Source organism: Helicoverpa zea, chromosome 1 (genome assembly GCF_022581195.2).
Source record: "Helicoverpa zea isolate HzStark_Cry1AcR chromosome 1, ilHelZeax1.1, whole genome shotgun sequence".
Lineage (NCBI taxonomy): Eukaryota > Metazoa > Arthropoda > Insecta > Lepidoptera > Noctuidae > Helicoverpa > Helicoverpa zea.
In genome coordinates, this window is record NC_061452.1 from 9,918,229 (window position 1) to 9,937,796 (window position 19,568).

Sequence of the window (19,568 nt, forward strand, 5' to 3'; positions counted from 1 at the left end):
AAAACGTAGTGATTATATACTCTCTGGTTGGGATTTTGTCATTGAGTATTCAAAAGATTTTTAGAGCCGACAAAGCAATCAATAATTAATGATCATACAGGAAGTCGACGCACGCGACGACCCCAAAAAATTGCGAAAAAGGCTTGGCAATTGATGATAAATATAATCAAATAGAATTTTATACCTTATCAAGAAAAAGACACGGATATTTATTTTAAAAAACTCACATAAACATTTTTTTTTGGAACTTGTCTATTGTTCGCAAGATTTAAATTGACATTGATGGATGACTTTGCTTGACAGTGACATCACAGTTGACAAGACAACAGCCGTTTTGTTGTTTATTTATTGATTTATGTTTTTGTCGTTAATTAAAAACTGTTTACCGGGGATTATTTCATGTTTTAAAGTTATATAAAATAAAATGGTAAGTTTTAATTTACTGTTTCCTGCTTACAAACCGTTGTAGACGACCACCACACTTGATTCATTAAAATCTTGTTCATATTATTTACTTAATGTATTCCATACTTTTACTTTATGTATATTCATGAATTAATTTCAGTATTTTGTAACTTATTTGCAAAATGAACAAATCTATCATTTAAATGTCCTTTAATTTACAGGAAGGGGCATATAGCGACAAATACTCTTTTATTGGCGAATGGTATGATAATCAAGCCAGCCTAATTCGCCGGTTCACTGTGTTCTTCTATCCTACTGATGATACGCTGGAAATGTTCGACCAACGGAACCGTAAGACTTTTGTCAGAAGAGTCAAAGTACATGGTATTTCTTTGGATAGTTTTTACATTGGCTGCACTCTTTATATCTTGGGCAGACTTATAAAAATTGTTGATTTCGCTTGTGAAGATACAAGAAAGAAACTGCATAAAGATATGCAAATGTGAGTATGTTCAAGGGAACAATAACTATTTAATCTGAATTCTGTGAAACTATTTTCCCAAATGTACCTACTGACACTAAGTCTGAACTGATTTTATTTTTTTTTTCTCACATAAAAGCTGCACTCTTTTTACGAGTAACATAGGCTACATTTTATCTATACATGGGCATAGTCCCCACAGGACAGGGGTGAAACCGCGGAAAAAGGGATAGTCTATACTAATATTATAAAGAGGAAAACTTTGTTTGTTTGTTTGTTTGTTTGGTTGTAATGAATAGGCTCAAAAACTACTGGACAGTTTTTAAAAATTCTTTCACCATTCGAAAGCTACATTATCCACGAGTAACATAGGCTATATTTTATCCCGGTACGGGCAGTAGTTACCACGGGACGCGGGTGTAACCGCGGGAAAACGGCTAGTCCTTAATATTTCAGCTTTTCTAAAGCCCGTAATATGTTCAATTATTCATTCTGTCTTTTCAGCACTTTTGTACTCATCAAACCAGTTCCTACAAAGATAGCAGGAAAGATATTAACTCACTTCCAGGAGCATGGGTTACGTGTTTCCAAACTGAAGAAAGCAAGGCTCACAGCAGATGATATTGATGTTCTTTATAGGCAAACAGTTACAGACCCAACTTTTCCGTAAGTTCATACATCAATGTCATTGCTACTATAGAAAGAGGGAGAATAAGGCAGATACAAAGTATTCCTATTTAATGTTATGATAAAATAATTTCTCATAGAACCTCCTTCCATCATTACTATTGTGTCTCAGATTTTGACAGGTATAATAAGTTGTAATATTATTTACATAATTATAGTAGCTAACTATTAATATAAATTACAGGTTCATACTAGACCACCTAACTAATCAATTGGTTTACGGAATGGAGCTTGTGGGTAGGGAAGCAGTTACTGCTTGTTTGGAACTTCTCGGAGATAAAGACCCACTAAAAGCAGCACCGGGCACTATAAGAGCCCTTTATGGTGTTGATCCAGTGAGGAACTGTGTTCATGCCTCAACAAATGCACAGGATGCCATTTTTGTATGTATTTTACTATGGTAATATTTAGATGTAATTATTTTTCATGCTCTAAAGGGCACTTCGTTAAATATAAAAACTTTTTACAAAACAATAAAACCAACTCCCAAAAACACTGAAAAGCAAAAAAAAGCTATTCTTAGGTGCATCGGCCTAGAATTTGGTGTCTAGTGAATAGAATAGAATAGAATAGAATAGAAGTTTAATAGAAGATAGAAGTAGAATAGAAGTGGATGATTATATGTTTATTTCGCTACCGACTTCTAGGCCGATGCACCTAAGAATAGTTTTTTTTTGCTTTTCAGTGTTTTTGGGAGTCGGTTTTATTTTTTTGTAAAAAGTTTTTTATTTTTGGCTTTTCAGCTAACTATCCGCATTAGTGGAAAGTTCTTACGAGGGTCAAACTGAAAGTTCTTAGAAAATCAGAAACTGATTACATTAACCAGTTATTAGTTTTATTATATGTTTTATTGTAGTGTTAGTACGTCGAACACAGCATTTGAGTCACCTCCGTTAAATCTTTCAATCATTTTACGGCACCAATCCACACTATGGAGTTTATGAGCCTCAGTCAAATTATGAGGTATCCACCGGGCGCAAAGCTTCCTGACCGCTAAATGTTCGTGGAGGATTTTGTGCACTTGACTCAAAACGATGCCTAAGCTTGTCCGAATCTGCTGATAGGTCACTCTTTTGTCAGTCTCTATCATACGCCGCACAACACAGATGTTATCTTCAGTCGTCGCCGTAGAAGGCCGTCCCTCGCGTAAATCATCAGTGAGATTAGTGCGACCACGTTTAAACTCATTAAACCAGTTGTAAACAGTCGCACGAGATGGGGCTTCATCGTGAAAGGCCAATCGTAGTCTATCATAACTTTCTTGTTGACTTAAATGACATCGAAAGTCATAAAAAATCATTGCACGAAAATTTTCTCGTGTTAAATTCATGTTGACGTGACACAGACAATTTTCAATTTGCCGCCAAATCGTAAAACAAATGACAAATGAATTAAATATATACTCAGTAATATTGGCAAAGAGTTCTATTTTCAAATTATAGAATTATTTTTTTATTATATTGTTTATAAGTGGCCAGTTCTAAGAACTTTCAGTTTGACCCTCGTATCAATACGAATAATATAAGCCAAACACGAGGTAGTTTACATATTCAGTTGTCGAGTTCCCTCGACCTTCTCTTGTCTCCATCATCAGGTCAGCTCCAAACCTTCACTGTTGCATAGTGTTATCAGACGTACACCTAATTGTCAAGTTTTTAACCTATGCATGCCTACAATTTTCGAAAGTTGCTCTCGATTTCTCAGGGTTTCCATCATCAGATCCTGACCTGATGATTATGGGACCACCTGTGAGGTATACCCTATCAAACAAAAAACAGAATATTGCAAATCGGTCCAGGCGTCTTTGAGTCATAGCTGGGCACCGTTAATAAAATAGTTAACTTCGTTAATCGTTAATCCGCTACAAAAAAAGTTAGCTTCGTTAAAGTTAAAGCGTTACATTTCGGAAGAATTAACGCAAGTTAAAGTTAATCGTTGATCCGTTAACTATGTGTAAAATTGCATTTCTATATCGTTGCGTCAGTGAACTTATAAAACCTGTTGGTTGGTTTAGTCCAGTCCCTGCCTTAGTCCAGTCCTGGCTGCCTTAGTCCAGTTCTGGATTTGGGAGTCGACGACGGACGGCCCCATCGACGTCGACGCGGTGGCGCTGCGGTTTCGCGGGGCGATGACACAGATCTGCGACGCTTCCATGCCCCGTGCCCGCCAACAGTCCGCAAGGCGCCAGGTGTACTGGTGGACTGATGAAATCGCGCGGCTGCGTGTCGAGTGCGTTGCGGCTCGCCGCGAGTACACACGATACCGGAGACGACGTCGAAGGAATCCCATCGAAGAAGACGCGCTGTATGAGGTGTACCGCGCGTCCAAGGAGACTCTGTGGCTGGCCATCGGCGACTCTAAGTCGCGTGCCAGGGAGGAGCTGCTGGGGTCACTAGACCGGGACCCGTGGGGGCGCCCCTACCGATGGGTACCTACGCGGCAAGCTACGACCCTGGGCGCCCCCACTGGTACAAAGTATGCAACCCCAGTTGCTGGAGGCGGTGGTATCGGCCCTCTTCCCTGAGAGAGCGGAACACATTCCCCTGGCGATGGCGTCGCCCCCAGCCACAGGTTCTTCAGGTTCTTCAGAAGAGGAGAACACCGATGTCCCCGAGGTGACGCAAGCATAGACGAGAGCGGCCGTGTCGCGACTCCGGGCTAAGAACACAGCGCCGGGACCCGACGGAGTTCCTGGTCGAGCTCTCGTCCTGGCCCTGAAGGAGCTGGAGCCCCAGCTGAGGGGGCTCTTCACGGCTTGTCTCGAGCAGGGTCAGTTTCCCAAGAGGCTGGTGCTGCTCAGGAAGGAGGGGCGCCCCGCGGACTCGCCGTCCGCGTATCGGCCCATAGTGCTGCTCGACGAGGCGGGAAAACTCTTTGAGCGCATCATAGCAGATCGCCTCGTCAGCCACTTGTGCAGAGAGGGGCCGGATCTGGACGACAACCAATTTGGTTTCCGTCGGGGGCGCTCCACCATAGACGCCATCATGCGCGTGAGGGCCCTGGCGGAGGAGACTGTCTCCCGGGGTGGGGTGGTGCTGGCGGTGTCTTTAGACATCTCCAACGCATTTAACACCCTTCCCTGGAGTTGCATTCGGGAGGCTCTCAAATACCATCGAGTGCCTCCCTACCTCCGCCGTATAGTAGGGGCCTATCTGGAGGGCAGATGCGTCAGTTTTCGGGGACGTAACGGTGCCGGTCGGCACCATGTCGTGCGGTGTTCCACAGGGATCGGTCTTGGGACCTGTTATATAATTAATAACACTAATAAGAATACAGTAATAAACAGCTGACGCTGCAGCACTTGTTTCCCATGTTTTCCACTGACTCAGCGTATTGGAATAACTTAGGAATTATACCGGGTTTAGTCAGTGTGGTATTGAACGTCGTCGCGGATATAGGCTTTTCTTTTGTAGACCTTTTTTTTTAATTAAAGTTTTTTCTAGTTCTATTTAAAGTTTTCTTTTTTAAAAAGCCTATCCAGACCCACCCCGTAACAGTGGTGTCAGAAGTGGGATACCAGTATCGATCGTGCTGGTATTCCATTACGCGTTACGCGAGTGATAGTCTGGACTATGTGTCTACTATAAACTCTGTGTCTGTGTCTACAAGCTCTGTGTCTACAAACTCTGTATCTACAAATTCTGTGCGTCAGACTCTGCGTCTACAACCCCTTTTGTGTGAAGTGATTATATCGACAGCGCTGTCTCTGAAACTCTAGCGCTAACCGTATAGAGACTCCTTCACGTTGAACTCTGGCGTCTTGAATTTATCCATCCTGGAAGTTGAGTCTTGTCAGCTCGTCATTGCTGACTTACCACGTCACCGACGCCTTCTCTGCTCTCGCTGACGTGCTGCGGCGCGTCCTGGCTTAGAGCTACTTACCACAAAAGCTCCACTACCATCTGGTCTTGCTGCCGTCGTTGGTGTTTGGTGTGTTCAACTTACCTGGTCATCTCTACGAAGTCTGCGATGTACTCCACACTCCTACTCGCCGTGCTGCTGTGAGTAGAATATCTTATCGCTTGTTATTGCTAATCCTACTTCTATTCCAGATAATACCAAATCCTACAATTTCTAAACATTTATTTTATTTCAAATCTTTTAAACAAACTTACCAAATCTTATTCCTTTAAAGTTCAATATCTTACAACCTCTAATTGTGATTTCTATATAATCCTAGATTAAGCCATTTTTTCAAAATGTCCAAGCCCGAAGTGTCTCTCAGTGAACAATACCCTCTTAAGATTTTATGTGACTTTATTGATATATACCGAGGAGATCGTGAAACTTTACCGGCATTCTTAACAAATTGCCAAAATGCGCTAAATCTTGCCTCAGAGAGCCAAAAGAAGTTAATCTTAAAATACATTTTGTCTAAATTACGAGACAAGGCCCAAATAGCTTGTTCAAATAAAATCTTTGATGATTTTGAATCATTGCAATCATTCCTGCGTCAGAACTTTGGAGAAAGGAAGCATTATAGCCACCTATTCTTTGAGCTGCAGTCATGTAAACAGCAGCCCAACGAATCAGTATCGCAATTCGCGTTACGTTTAGAAACTTGTTTAACGGACATGCAAACAGAGATACATAACTCTATGACTACTAAGAAAGATCTATCAGGAAGGATTGCTATGACAGAGGATCTTGCCCTTTACACATTCAACTTCGGCTTAAATCCGGGGCTTAGCAACATGGTGAGGTGTCGTAACCCTAAAAATCTTAATGAGGCTATAAACATTGCACTTGAAGAAGAAAAGATACGCAATTTTACCTTTAACGTCTCTGCAAAAATTTCTAAACATTGCAAATTTTGTAAAAAATCAGGCCACTTAGAGAGTGAATGCCTAAATAAAAAACGTTTTCCACAGCCTCAATCTCAATTCTCAAGAAATGGACCTCACCAAGTTAATAAGCCACCGGGCGTTATAATATGCAGATATTGCAAATACCCGGGGCATGATATTTCACAATGTTACAAACGAAAACATAACAACTTAAATAAACAATACGATTCCAATAATTCTGCAACTCAACATAATGTCGCAACGTTACCCGATTCTGTCGAACCGTGGGACGGAGCGGAAAATGCTGATTTAAACTAAAAAGTCTGGTGTCGTTTCCGTGCCGCACAACGCCCGACCGTGAGAAAGGCACTTTGCAATTTCGTAATACAAAATCATTAATTACTAACTCTACAAATTCTTTTACTAAATCTACAAAATCGAATCTAAACCCGATCATGCGACAGGGTAGCCAGCCCCAAAATGAAGGTCGGTCATTACAATTTCCACGGGTCATACAACAGGGTAGCCAGCCCCGAAACGGAGACCTTTCTACTTCTCATTTACATCCGATCATGCGACAGGGTAGCCAGCCCCAAAATGAAGGTCGGTCATTACAATTTCCACAGGTCATACAACAGGGTAGCCAGCCCCGAAACGGAGACCTTTCTACTTCCCTTTTATATCCGACTATGCAGCAGGGTAGCCAGCCCCAAACCGAAAGTCGGTCGTTACAAACTCGTGTGGTCATGCAACAGGGTAACCAGCCCCGAAACGAAGGCCAACACAAACTAGATTCATCTCAACACATTCCGAAAGGAATCTCTGCTTCGTTGAGTCAATCGGAAGAGCCTGAGAGCATTCCGATTCATGAAATTAAAACTTACAATGTAGCATTGCCTTATATATTTCTAAATACAAATTACGCGAACAAGCCTCTCTGCTTCTTAATTGACACTGGAGCTAGTGTTAGCATTGTGAAGTTACAAAATTTTACTATAACTCCACACTTATCAAACGATAAAATCAAACTCAAGGGTCTGAGTGAAGACGACTCTCACTACGAAACATTGGGATCATTCCAAATCGATTTTGAGTATACTTTTCCTACTAATTCTAAACTTTATTTTAGCTATACACTTAACGCTGTTAGTGATAGAGTTAGACTTAATTACGATGGTATTCTAGGCAACGATTTCTTGAGGAAACTCGATTGTGATGTCAAATACTCCCAAAATTCTTTACTAATTCGAGGCCATCTCATACCTCTAAACTTCAATCGTCCAGTCTACGTCATTCCACCTCGCTCTGAGATAATAGTTGAATGTCCTATTTCGAATTCCTTAGATGAACTAGAGCACATGAAAGATGCTCTAGTCCTTGATCATATATACTCAGAGGGAGTCTACTTAGCAAACTGTATAGTTACAGTTAAACCTAATCACTGTATCAATATTTCGGTGCTCAATACTACCGAGTCGGAAATCGTATTTAAAGATTATTATGTACATTTACTTCCATACGAGCCCGAAATCGTTTCGTCCGCGTCTCTTAGTAATGTCGATTATCAAAACATAAATAATCTTTTCAATATCTCTAATGATAGATCGCAACAAGTCCTAGATCTCATTCGAACTGAACACCTCAATCCTGAAGAGACAAAGATGCTCTTAGAGTGTTGTTCAGAATATACTGATATTTTTTACCTCGAGGGCGAGCCTTTGACACATACCACTGCCATTGAGCATTCTATAAACACCGGTAACGCTGCTCCGGTTCATGTAAAGTCATATCGTTTCCCCGAGTGTCACAAAGGTGAAGTCGAGTCCCAAATAAAAAATATGATAGACCAAAATATCATTCGTCCTTCCAAGTCACCTTGGAGCGCCCCAATCTGGGTAGTGCCCAAGAAAGTAGACGCTACGGGTAAACAGAAATGGAGGCTGGTCATTGACTATAGGAAACTAAATGACGTGACAGTCACCGAAGTTTATCCTATCCCTTTGATCACAGATATCTTGGATCAGTTGGGCCACTCGAAATATTTTAGCACGTTAGACCTCGTCAGCGGCTTCCACCAAATTAAACTAAATTCCAAGGACGCATCTAAAACCGGCTTCACCGTTGTGGGCAACGAAGTATCTGGGCATTACGAATTCACACGAATGCCCTTCGGATTAAAAAATGCACCGGCTACGTTCCAAAAACTGATGAACACAGTGCTATCTGGCCTTCAAGGCCTTCACTGTTATGTCTACCTAGACGATTGTATCATCTACAGCCAAAATCTCCAATCCCATATTGATAAGCTCAAACTAATCTTTGATAGGTTTCGTGAATACAATCTCAAATTACAGCCCGCAAAATGCGAATTCTTACGACGCGAAGTAGCCTATTTAGGTCATATAATTACTGATAAAGGTGTGTGTCCTAATCCAGATAAAATCAAGGCCGTCACTCAATTTCCAACTCCTAAAAACCCGAAAGATATAAAATCTTTCCTAGGCCTAGTCGGCTATTATAGGCGATTCATCGAGAACTTTTCCAAAATAACTAAACCTTTAACTTCGCTTTTAAAAAAGGACGTTTTTTTTATATGGTCATCAGAGCAAGAAAATGCTTTTAATATACTAAAACAAAAATTGACAACGGCGCCCCTATTACAATATCCAGATTTCTCGCGACCGTTTCTGTTGACTACCGATGCTTCTAACTACGCCGTAGGCGCCATATTATCTCAAGGTGAAATAGGCAAGGATAAGCCTATCGCATACGCATCGCGAACATTAAACAAAGCTGAGGGCAACTACTCGACAACCGAGAAAGAACTCTTAGCCATCCTTTTCGGTGTTAAAACGTTTCGTCCCTATCTATTCGGCTATAGGTTCAAAATCGTCACTGATCACAAGCCCTTAGTTTGGCTATTCAATGTTAAAGACCCTGGTTCTAGATTAATACGCTGGCGCCTAAAATTAGAAGAGTATGATTATGAAATAGTTCACAAACAGGGCAAATTAAATTGCAACGCAGACGCTCTGTCGCGTTTCCCGTTACAAGATACTGACAATTCAAATCGCCCGGTGTGCGCTATCGAGGATGAGTCACCGAACTCAAATGTTCCGAATCCTCCAGATTCTAACTCTCCAAGGTCGCCATTTGATAATCCTTCGCCATGCTCGTCAGATACTTATGAAAAATACTTAAAACTATCTAAACAGCCTAACTTTGGCTTTGATACGACTATACAAGAATACAACGAATCATTGTTGAAAGCCAAATGCAAATTAATTGCATATCCTACCTCAGTCGATTTAGATGATTCTGTCCCTTATTGCAAGGACATTATAGATTTATCTACAAGTCAACCTAACGTTCGTGACATTGAACGTGAACTTTATACCTTATACAGCACTTCCAATGATAAGCATTTGTTCACACATTTATTTGTGCGCGTTCACCACTATGATGAAATGTCGTATAAGGATATTTTCAGACTATTAGTCGAATATAGAGATATGGTTAAATATTGGTATTTAGAGGAGAAGGAAGTTGCCATTTCAGATTTCTCTGATCCATTCACTAAACTTTCTTATACAAAAATCTACAACATGATAGGCTACGTATTCCATGACACTGGCATCAAAGTTAATATTTATAGGAACTCTATTCTATTTCCTACACCTGAGGAAGTCAAAAAGATACTCCGTGACAATCACGATTTACCGACGGCTGGTCATCCTGGCGTATCACGTATGTTCGAAAGGATAAAGTCCATGTACTGGTGGAAAAATATGCGGCAGGACATCGAAGATTACGTTAAAAACTGCAAATCCTGCCAGATTAATAAACCCTTACGTCAAATTAATCGCGCGCCTATGATCATTACTTCGACCGCAACAAAACCACTCGAAAAAATATTCCTTGACATTGTTGGTCCTCTTCCAGAGACCTACGAATTTAAATACAAATTCATTCTTACCATTCAAGATGATCTTACAAAATACTCGCAAGCCTATCCCTTGTTAACTTGCTCTGCGGATGAAACCGCTAAAAAATTAGTTCATTTTATATCTCATCTCGGAATTCCTAAAATGATCATCACTGACCAAGGCACTAATTTTACTTCCGAGGTCATCAAACAGCTAACAAAATTATTCGGAATAAAACACATTCTAGCTTCGCCTTATCATCCTCAAACTTGTGGCGCTCTAGAGAGGAGTCACGCCACCCTTAAAGAATATTTAAGGCCATTTGTGAACGAAAATGCCCATACCTGGGACTTATATCTCAATACAGCTATGTTCTCTTACAATTCCAATGTTCATTCGACTACTAATTATTCACCATTCGAATTGCTATTTGGTTTTAAGCCACATATTCCTAAATCTATTGATACTCTAGAGAATAACACTTACACGGACTACGTCAGATTACTAAATCATAGATTATACTACAGTAGGCAAAAAGCACTACAAAATATTCAGTTATCTAAAGAAAGGTCTAAACGCCTTTACGATTCTCATGCTAAGCCTGTTACGTATAACGTTGGTGACTCAGTCTATCTTAAGTGTCACCACAAGCAAAACAAAGCCTTATCCCCTGTGTGGAAAGGCCCTTTTAAAATTGTTAAAATAAACGGTAATCACACCGTCACTTTATTGATAAATCGGAGACACGTGCGTCATCATTATGACGAAATAAAGCTGGCGATAGACGAAGGTATAACCTGAACTTATCTTTACAGGCACTTTGGTCCATCAACTTCGTGTCATCAAATTGTCACGCCAATAACTACGAGTCCAGGCCTATACTTCGACAAAATTAATAATCTAAAATTCACTAATGATAACTGGAACGTCATAACCTATCTAGACATTAGTAGAATACATTCTCATTTTACTATTGTAGAATCATTATTTTCTAGAGTAAACACTTATTGCAAAGATTTTAGTTCTTCAAAAATCCAACAAGATTGTTTAAATGCGTTGTCAGCATTACAAAATCAACATGATAACAATGTTAAAAAGTATTCCTCTGTCTCGTATTTAGTTAATAGTAATAAAAGATACAAACGCGGTCTCATAGACGCTGGCGGATCATTACTTAAAACTTTTTTCGGCACTCTGGATGCAGAGGATGCTCTCAAGTTCTCTAATGCAATTGATCAGGTAGAAACAGATGAAAAACAACTAGCGCATTTAATGAGAGATAATATTCACGTCATTAAGTCAACTATTACTACATTCAATAATTCTATCTCTAAATTAAACGAAAATGAGCAACGTTTAAATAAAAATCTCGAGGTCATTGATAAAGGACTTCAACTTATTTCCAACTCTAATGATAAGTTGGAAATTAAGTCTAACATTAATTCACTATTAAGTGCTCTTGAAAGTATTATTATTTCACTATCATTTGATATAGAAGATATCAATAATGCGATTTTATTCAGCAAAATGAATGTACTGCATCCAACTATACTTAGTCCACATCAATTATATAACGAACTTGAACAAAATAGGAATAATATGCCAAGGTATTACGAACTCCCGGTATCCCTGTCGTTACAAAACGTTCATGAACTAATCGATATTTCTAGAATCATTTCTTATTTTCATAATAACAAAATAATTATCGTCATTAAAATCCCGCTCGTACTTCCGCAAACATATACTTTGTACCGCGTGATTCCAATGCCTGTCCCATATGACGTATCGCAACCTGATACGTTTGCACTTATTGCTCCCGCTCATCCTTACTTAGCAATAACAGTCGATCATATGTTCTATTCACTGTTGCGTAGTGTAAATCAGTGCAAAGTGATTCCGGATAAATTCCATGTGTGTGAGTTAGAAAGTGTTTTTTCAAGTGTCGTTAACCCAATTTGTGAGACTATCTTAATTACGGAAGTAGTAAGTAAGTTACCTAGTTCTTGTGAAATTAAGCTATTAAAGGGCTCAGTACAAGTATTTCATAAAATAAATAATAATAACTGGATTTTTGTTTTATCTGAGCCAGGCAAGTGTCATATTTCCTGTAGTAACGACGGAAACAATTTTGATGAAACTCTGTTTGGCACGGGCTTATTGTCAATACCTAAAACCTGTAAAGCTTTCTTTAAAACCTTACAGTTCGTGCCACAGTCAAACGCTGTTCTCAATGTAAGTTCACAGATTATTTCTAACTTTAATCTAGTAGACGATGACTGTTGTAATAAAAATAGAGTCAACAAGACACTTACCAGGTTGCCTTATTCAAAATTAAACGATATAAATAATTTGGATTCTCTATTACAAGCTAGTTTACATTTAGATTCATTCGAAAAGGAATTAGATAGTCTTGAGAGTCCTAATCATTTCCAAAAATATGGCATTCATTACATGTCTCTTTCTTATGTACTTTTCATTGTATTCTTTGTATACCTACTTTATAGAATCAGAAGATATTTTTGTCCAAAATCAAAGGATCATTATTGTATACAGATATTCAATCAATGTAATACTAAGAAAGTTACTGAAACTCGTCAACCTTCTGTTGAATTATCTGTCATGAATGAAAACAGCGTGGCCAATGATACTTACTCATCAATGTCAAGGCCAACGCCTATTAAACGTAACCTTTTAGTGTCTAAGATAAACTAGGACTTATAATGTTCTTAATTCTCCTTTTAACTACTAATAATATACTTATGTTATTGTTTATGTTTATCTAGAATTAATAGATTGTATTAAGATTATATGCATTATGTTCTATCGCTATAATTATTAAGTAATGGTTGTTAATCTGAAACGACGTTCGATATTACCTCGTGAATTTCAATTTCGCATCTTTTTCTCCTAGATGCTCCATTTTATCCGGGGGGCTGTTATATAATTAATAACACTAATAAGAATACAGTAATAAACAGCTGACGCTGCAGCACTTGTTTCCCATGTTTTCCACTGACTCAGCGTATTGGAATAACTTAGGAATTATACCGGGTTTAGTCAGTGTGGTATTGAACGTCGTCGCGGATATAGGCTTTTCTTTTGTAGACCTTTTTTTTTAATTAAAGTTTTTTCTAGTTCTATTTAAAGTTTTCTTTTTTAAAAAGCCTATCCAGACCCACCCCGTAACAGACCCCTCCTGTGGAACATCGGCTACGACTGGGTGCTAAGGGGTGAGCTCAGACCGGGCGCCGACATGACGTGTTATGCGGACGACACGCTTGTCACTGCCCGGGGGAGCTCGCACAGGGAAGCTACGTTGATAGCCACAGCTGCGGTATCACAGGTGGTGAACCGCATCCGGCGCCTGGGCCTGGAGGTGGCCCTAAACAAGTCGGAGGCCATCGTATTCCATGGTCCCCGACGTGCGCCGCCGCCGGGATCACAAATCGTGGTCAGCGGGGCCCGGATTGCTGTCGGCCACACCATGAAGTACCTGGGCCTGGTGCTCGACAGCCGATGGGAATTCGGGCCTCACTTCCGGCGGCTGACGCCCAAGCTGATGGGTGCTGCGGGCGCACTATCATCGTTGCTTCCCAACTTGGGGGGACCGAGCGCCGCCTGTAGGCGGTTGTACGTGGGGATCGTGCGGTCCATGGCCCTATATGGAGCCCGTGTGGGCGTTGGACATGACGGCCGGCAGTCTCGCCATCCTGCGCAAACCGCAGAGGGCGATGGCCGTCAGAGTCATCCGAGGGTACCGCACGATTTCCTACGAGGCGGCTTGCGTCCTGGCCGGATCCCCGCCCTGGGACCTAGAGGCAAAAGTACTCGCGTCATTATACCGATGGCGCGAGGAAGAGCGGGTACGGGGCTCGAGGCCGGTGCAGCGGGAAATCGAGCTGCGCCGAGAGGAGCTCCGTCGAGTCCTAGTGGCGGAATGGCGGCAAAGGCTGATGCGCCCTACCGCCGGCCTTGCTACCGTCGAGGCGATCCGGCCAGTACTCGACGACTGGCTCGGGAGAAGGCACGGCTCTCTGTCATTCAGGGTGACGCAGGTACTGTCGGGGCATGGGTGCTTCGGCAAGTTTCTGTGTCGCTTAGACAGGGAACCGGACGCTCGGTGTCACCACTGCGTCCATTGCGGGGAGGACACGGCGCAACACACGCTCGCTGAGTGTGTAGCTTGGGAGGAGCAGCGCCGTGTCCTCACCAACGAAATCGGAGACGATCTGTCGCTGCCGGCTGTGGTACGGAGGATGGTCGGCAGTGCAGAGTCGTGGGACGCGGTGGTTTCCTTTTGCGAGGAAGTGATGTCGCAAAAGGAATCTGCGGAACGGGAAAGGGAGATTTTGACTCCCTTCCCCGGTCGCAGAAGGCGCACCGGGCGCAGGAGAAGGGCGGACAACGCCCTCTTCTGCCCCCCTTGAACGGGTTCAAGGGCGAGGGACTTGGGGAAGTTCCCGCCCCTACTCAGTGGACCCGAGGCGGTGGCACGCGCGTGTGTCGGCGCGTGCCCCTGAGATGATGCACGGGGTAGGCGAACACCTCACTATCCCGTGCAAGAGACGAGGCCCGTGCGAGGGCCAGCACCAGTGTGGGGCTGCGGAAGAATCTGGATTCCCGCGGCCTCGCGCACACGTGCAAGGAGGACACAAGGGGGTTTTAGCCGGTAGGAGTCCGGCATACCCCTCCGCCTTTCCCCAGGCGGAGGAAGTCCATGAGGATTTCCCCCTCCCAAAAAAAAAAAAAGGTTCTGAAAGGTAACAGGTTAGGAACAAAACAAAATACTTGTATATTACCACGCGCCGCGCTCGCCGCGCCCGGCACTTGTCTGAACCTGTTTTTCGCGCCTCGTCCCGCGGAGCCGTGCGGTAAATAGTAGGCATTGGATTAACGATTAACGGACTTCTGCATAATTAACGGAAGTTAACATGTACGTTAACATTTTTTAAAGTTAACTTAAAAGTTAATCCGCTAATCAAAATGTTAACTTCGTTAATTAACGATTAGCATTGTTTCTTTATGGCTTGCTAGTGACTGCAGCACTTCTTACATGTTCTACTTTTGTTGAATAGCAGCAAGCACGTCATGCTCCCTTAGACGGTATGGCCAGCGGTAGCGATGGGGGTCGGGTTGTCCCCTTCCCTCAAAAATGTGCGAAGGGGGCGATGGCTGATCCTCGCGTTATACTCGTGAACGGGTGCTGCTGGCGGTACCAGGTCGTGTTGATGGCTATTGACACTATAAATTTTAGTATGATTTTCTATTAGCTTTTTTTTTTGAAGAAAATAATAATACTGTAGTCCTCTAGCAGGTACACCTTGTTTGTGTTGTACAGCTACAACATAAACATCGGCGCATGTAGGTGGGCACGCCGATTCTATGCTTATATTAAAAATACATTTTTATTTTATGAACAGGAGGCTTTAGATACACTTAATGGACTATAAGTAATGCTTGAGTACTTAGTCTTTATAGGTGTAAATCTGTGTGCTAACTTACTTGTGTTCAGTTTGTTTTTTTTTTCTTTCTGAATTTTATATAATAGTTATCATGTGATAATGATATTTTTATGACTTATTCACTTGTTTTGTATACATTCTGGTTCTTCAAACCTTACAGACAGACATGTGTTGCTGGGGAGTTTGTTGCGCCACTTCTTCTTCCCAGCAAAAACACATAGGAAGTGGTGAAGGGCGGGCGTTTTGGGGGCTGTCTTTTGTTTTTGACGTTCGAAAAGTGCTGATTTATCAGCCTAATTTGAATAAACGATTTTGAGTTTGAGTTTGAGTTTGAAATTAACGGATTAACGAGTTAATGCCCAGCTATGCTTTGAGTAATCCGTGAACATACATAAAAAATAAAAAAATAAAAGATCCCGACGAATTGAGAACCTCCTCCTTTTTGGGAAGTCGGTTAAAAAAAGAAAACATTATAACAATAACATTTCAAAAGAAGATTTCTGTGGAAACTGAATGCTGTGAGGTATGATCATCCTCCGAGCCTTTTTCCCAACTATGTTGGGGTCGGCTTTCAGTCTAAAGTAAAAAAAAAAAACAGTAAAGTTAAGTCAGGCCGTAAGGCATGATGACGGTGTACTACAAAAAATCAGGTAAGTAGTGGATGGCATGGTGGCGAACTTTGGGGAGCCTACAGAGAGATTTACATGATAGTCATCCAATGAGATAAATTATACTTTCTAGGAGAAGTAGGATGTGAGACTTGAGTTTTGTCTTTCTTTACTTTAAAAAAAATATAAAGACTTATTTAATTTGTGTCTCAACAGGATATAGATTATTTCTTCCCCCCTCCACCCATGCGGTCGAGTCGCCTGAGGCTGACTGCGACGCTGTCCAACTGCACTTTGTGTATAATCAAGCCGCACGCTATCCGAGAGGGCAAGCTCGGCGCGGCGCTCGAAGCGATTGACGAAGGAGGATTTGATGTCACAGCTCTTAACATGATCATTGTGGAGAATATTAATGCTTCAGAATTTTATGAAGTTTATAAAGGAATTGTGCCAGAATACAAGGTGATTTCTTGGGAATTCTTATTACTTTAATTGATGAGCTTTTCTTACCGTTTCGTGTCATCAGAACAAGGAAGGAACGCTTATTGAAGATGTCTTTCTATTGTTGCAGGGTATGGTGGAAGAGCTTTCTAGCGGACCCTGTGTCGCGATGGAAATAGTAGCAAAAGATAAGACTGTTAACAGTGCTGTTGAGTTCAGAAAACTTGTTGGACCTGCTGATCCAGTAAGTATATTCTGGTTTACCTAGAGTCAGCTTCCAGTTTAACCGGATGCAGCTGAAAACCAGAGTTTTACATGGGACGACTGCCTGTCTGACCTCTACAACCTGAGCAACTTGATTCCCCTTGGTAAGATTAGTTGTCAGACTTTCTGGCTTCTGACTGCCAAATATGTTCAAATAACAGCCGGGACCAATTTTTGGTGCCTTCCGAAACACAGAAGAACTCATGACAAAATGGTGATCACGGCATCCACGGACTGACCGCGTCAAGCGTTGCTTAACGTTATTATCGATCTTTGGCTTTGACGTAGCCACGGATTCCTTCACCTAAAGAAGCCTTATTAAACTAAAATAAATTTATAATTGGTTGTTTTTCAGGAAGTTGCCAGACTGCTACGCCCCTACACAATCAGAGCAAAACTGGGTAACACGAAAGTTCAGAACGCTATTCACTGCAGCGATTTGGCTGAAGATGGACTGTTAGAAGTTGAATATTTCTTCAAGATATTAGATCTATAAAGGAAGGCTGATTTCAAACTGATATGTTTAATGTTACTTAACGTCAAATTACTGCGTGACCGTGTGGAAAGCACGGTGTTACGATATGTAATATGTAGTTATTATTTGCACCTGATTGCGTGGCTTTAGCACCGTGATAAAGTAATGTTTAAAGGTTGTTTAAATTGGTATGAAACTACATTAGGCAATATGTTTTTGCAGTCGGTATGACCTACGGCTTATAAATATAAAATTATATGAAATGAGTATAAGCTTCTAAAATTAAGAGTGTAATAAATCTATCAATGATAACTTTATACTGCCAGATTGAGATTTAAATGCGCAAGTGTGTATGAATTAAAGATATTTACTGATATGTTTCCGTATATAGTGCTAGGCCGGTACCTAAGCACATCGACATGCCATGGCAGAGGATTTATGTTTTTGCTAAATAATATTCAAACTTATTTGTCACGAAAACTGCGAGTACACGACTTCTAATCTTTTAAATTGACGCCGTGGCATTGAAAATGTTTTCTTGGCATCGCAATTGGCAAACTACTGTTCCTTCCCGATGCGCTCAAGCCTTTAGTCTGCACTTGAAAAAAAAACTCCCGTTGCTCAATAGATCTAAGACTCGCTCACAACACAATAGTCTGATGCATCGCATTTTTTGATAATTAAGCCTATTAATGATTTGCACCATGTTGCCACCTTACGTTTGTATGTTATTACAGTAAACAGCGTGAAATAGCTAGTTCGATATACAGGTATTTTTATATAATATAGAAAAACATTCTCTTGAAGCACTTTAAGTAGATACCATTTTCTGTAATTGAGAGCGTCAAATATTATTGCGCAAACTTACGTTTCACGCGCAACTTATAACTGGAAAATTGACAATACTCATTCATTACTGCTAAAATAAATACATATCTGCTTTGAGATTATTAATGTATCGTTATATGTTTTATGTTATAATACTTTTTATATGTTTTGCTGCCTTGTGTACAATAGTTTTTGGCTAGATGCGAACTGTTCTGACGAGTATGACCCGGTTTCGACCCGTAGGAGCAGGCCGACAAATAAGACTGATAACATTAAGTGGTTTATGAAGCCGTATGATATTGCTTACTGAAATCCTAATAAAAGTTTGAGCAAATTCAGATTTTTTTATTGAATTATTTCAACCCAATCACACCTTAAACATGTATGGCCTTACTACAAAAATTTATGGCTGCAAAATGAACCATATGTCAACGTCATAATCTGAAATTTTCAAGTCTTAAACTGACGTTTAAAAGTTTTTGTGGTAAGACGGACATAGTTTACGAAACTTTAGGTTCTCGCTGATTGATGGCCGATGGGGCAGAAGGGTTTTACAATGGTTACCACAACCCAAAAAACGCTGCGTGGGCAGGTCCCACACTACGTGGACGGAAGATCTGGCGAAGGTCCCCGTGAAGCTGCCGATGCGGGTTGCTGAAGATCGAGCAAAGTGGCGAAACTTTGGAAGACCTTTGTCCAGCAGTAAACGTCTTTCGGGTGGAACGAGGACGACGAGGTTTCCGAGGGACAAAGTGTCCCTCGCTGTTTGGATCATAATGAATATTCTATATTCAATGACTCCTTTATAGATTAGGGGATGACATTTTTTGACACAAATGCCGATAATGTTTTAGGGTTTTCCAATAAGTATATAATAAAACTTTCTTCTTAGTCTAAAAAATATAGATAAGCTAAAAACGGATCAAAATCGTCTCAGCCAAACGTGAGATAATCGCGAACAAACATACATACACTAGTACATGACTTTATTTCTTAGATTCATCTTAACTTACGATTTTGATACCACGAACGATCTCGTACTGCGATATTTGCAGAAGGAAAAATAGTTTTTTTTTTTTTCAGGAAACGAATTTGTTCATCAGGTCAGCGAACCTCTTACACCAAACATCCGCAAGATAAGGTCTTAGCAATAGAATATTAGATGTCAGTTTAAAGCTGCTGTTGCCTTTCACCGCGTAAGTTA

At 41.0% G+C, this 19,568-nt stretch overlaps 1 protein-coding gene across 2 annotated transcripts; it reads left to right on the forward strand.

Annotated features, from left to right (window-relative positions):
* Positions 1-50: 50 nt before the first annotated feature.
* On the forward strand, positions 51-18,698 carry LOC124630363 (nucleoside diphosphate kinase 7). Of its 2 annotated transcripts, XM_047164250.1 has the most exons (7): positions 51-427; positions 627-907; positions 1,391-1,552; positions 1,758-1,956; positions 16,573-16,818; positions 16,928-17,041; positions 17,417-18,698. In XM_047164250.1, the coding sequence occupies exons 1-7, from the start codon at positions 425-427 to the stop codon at positions 17,555-17,557; spliced, it is 1,146 nt and encodes a 381-aa protein (XP_047020206.1). In that variant the 5' UTR covers positions 51-424; the 3' UTR covers positions 17,558-18,698. The 2 variants fall into 2 exon arrangements, with proteins under 2 accessions (XP_047020206.1, XP_047020200.1); XM_047164244.1 differs by lacking the exon at positions 51-427 and having other exon boundaries at positions 446-907.
* The last annotated feature ends 870 nt before the right edge of the window (positions 18,699-19,568 follow it).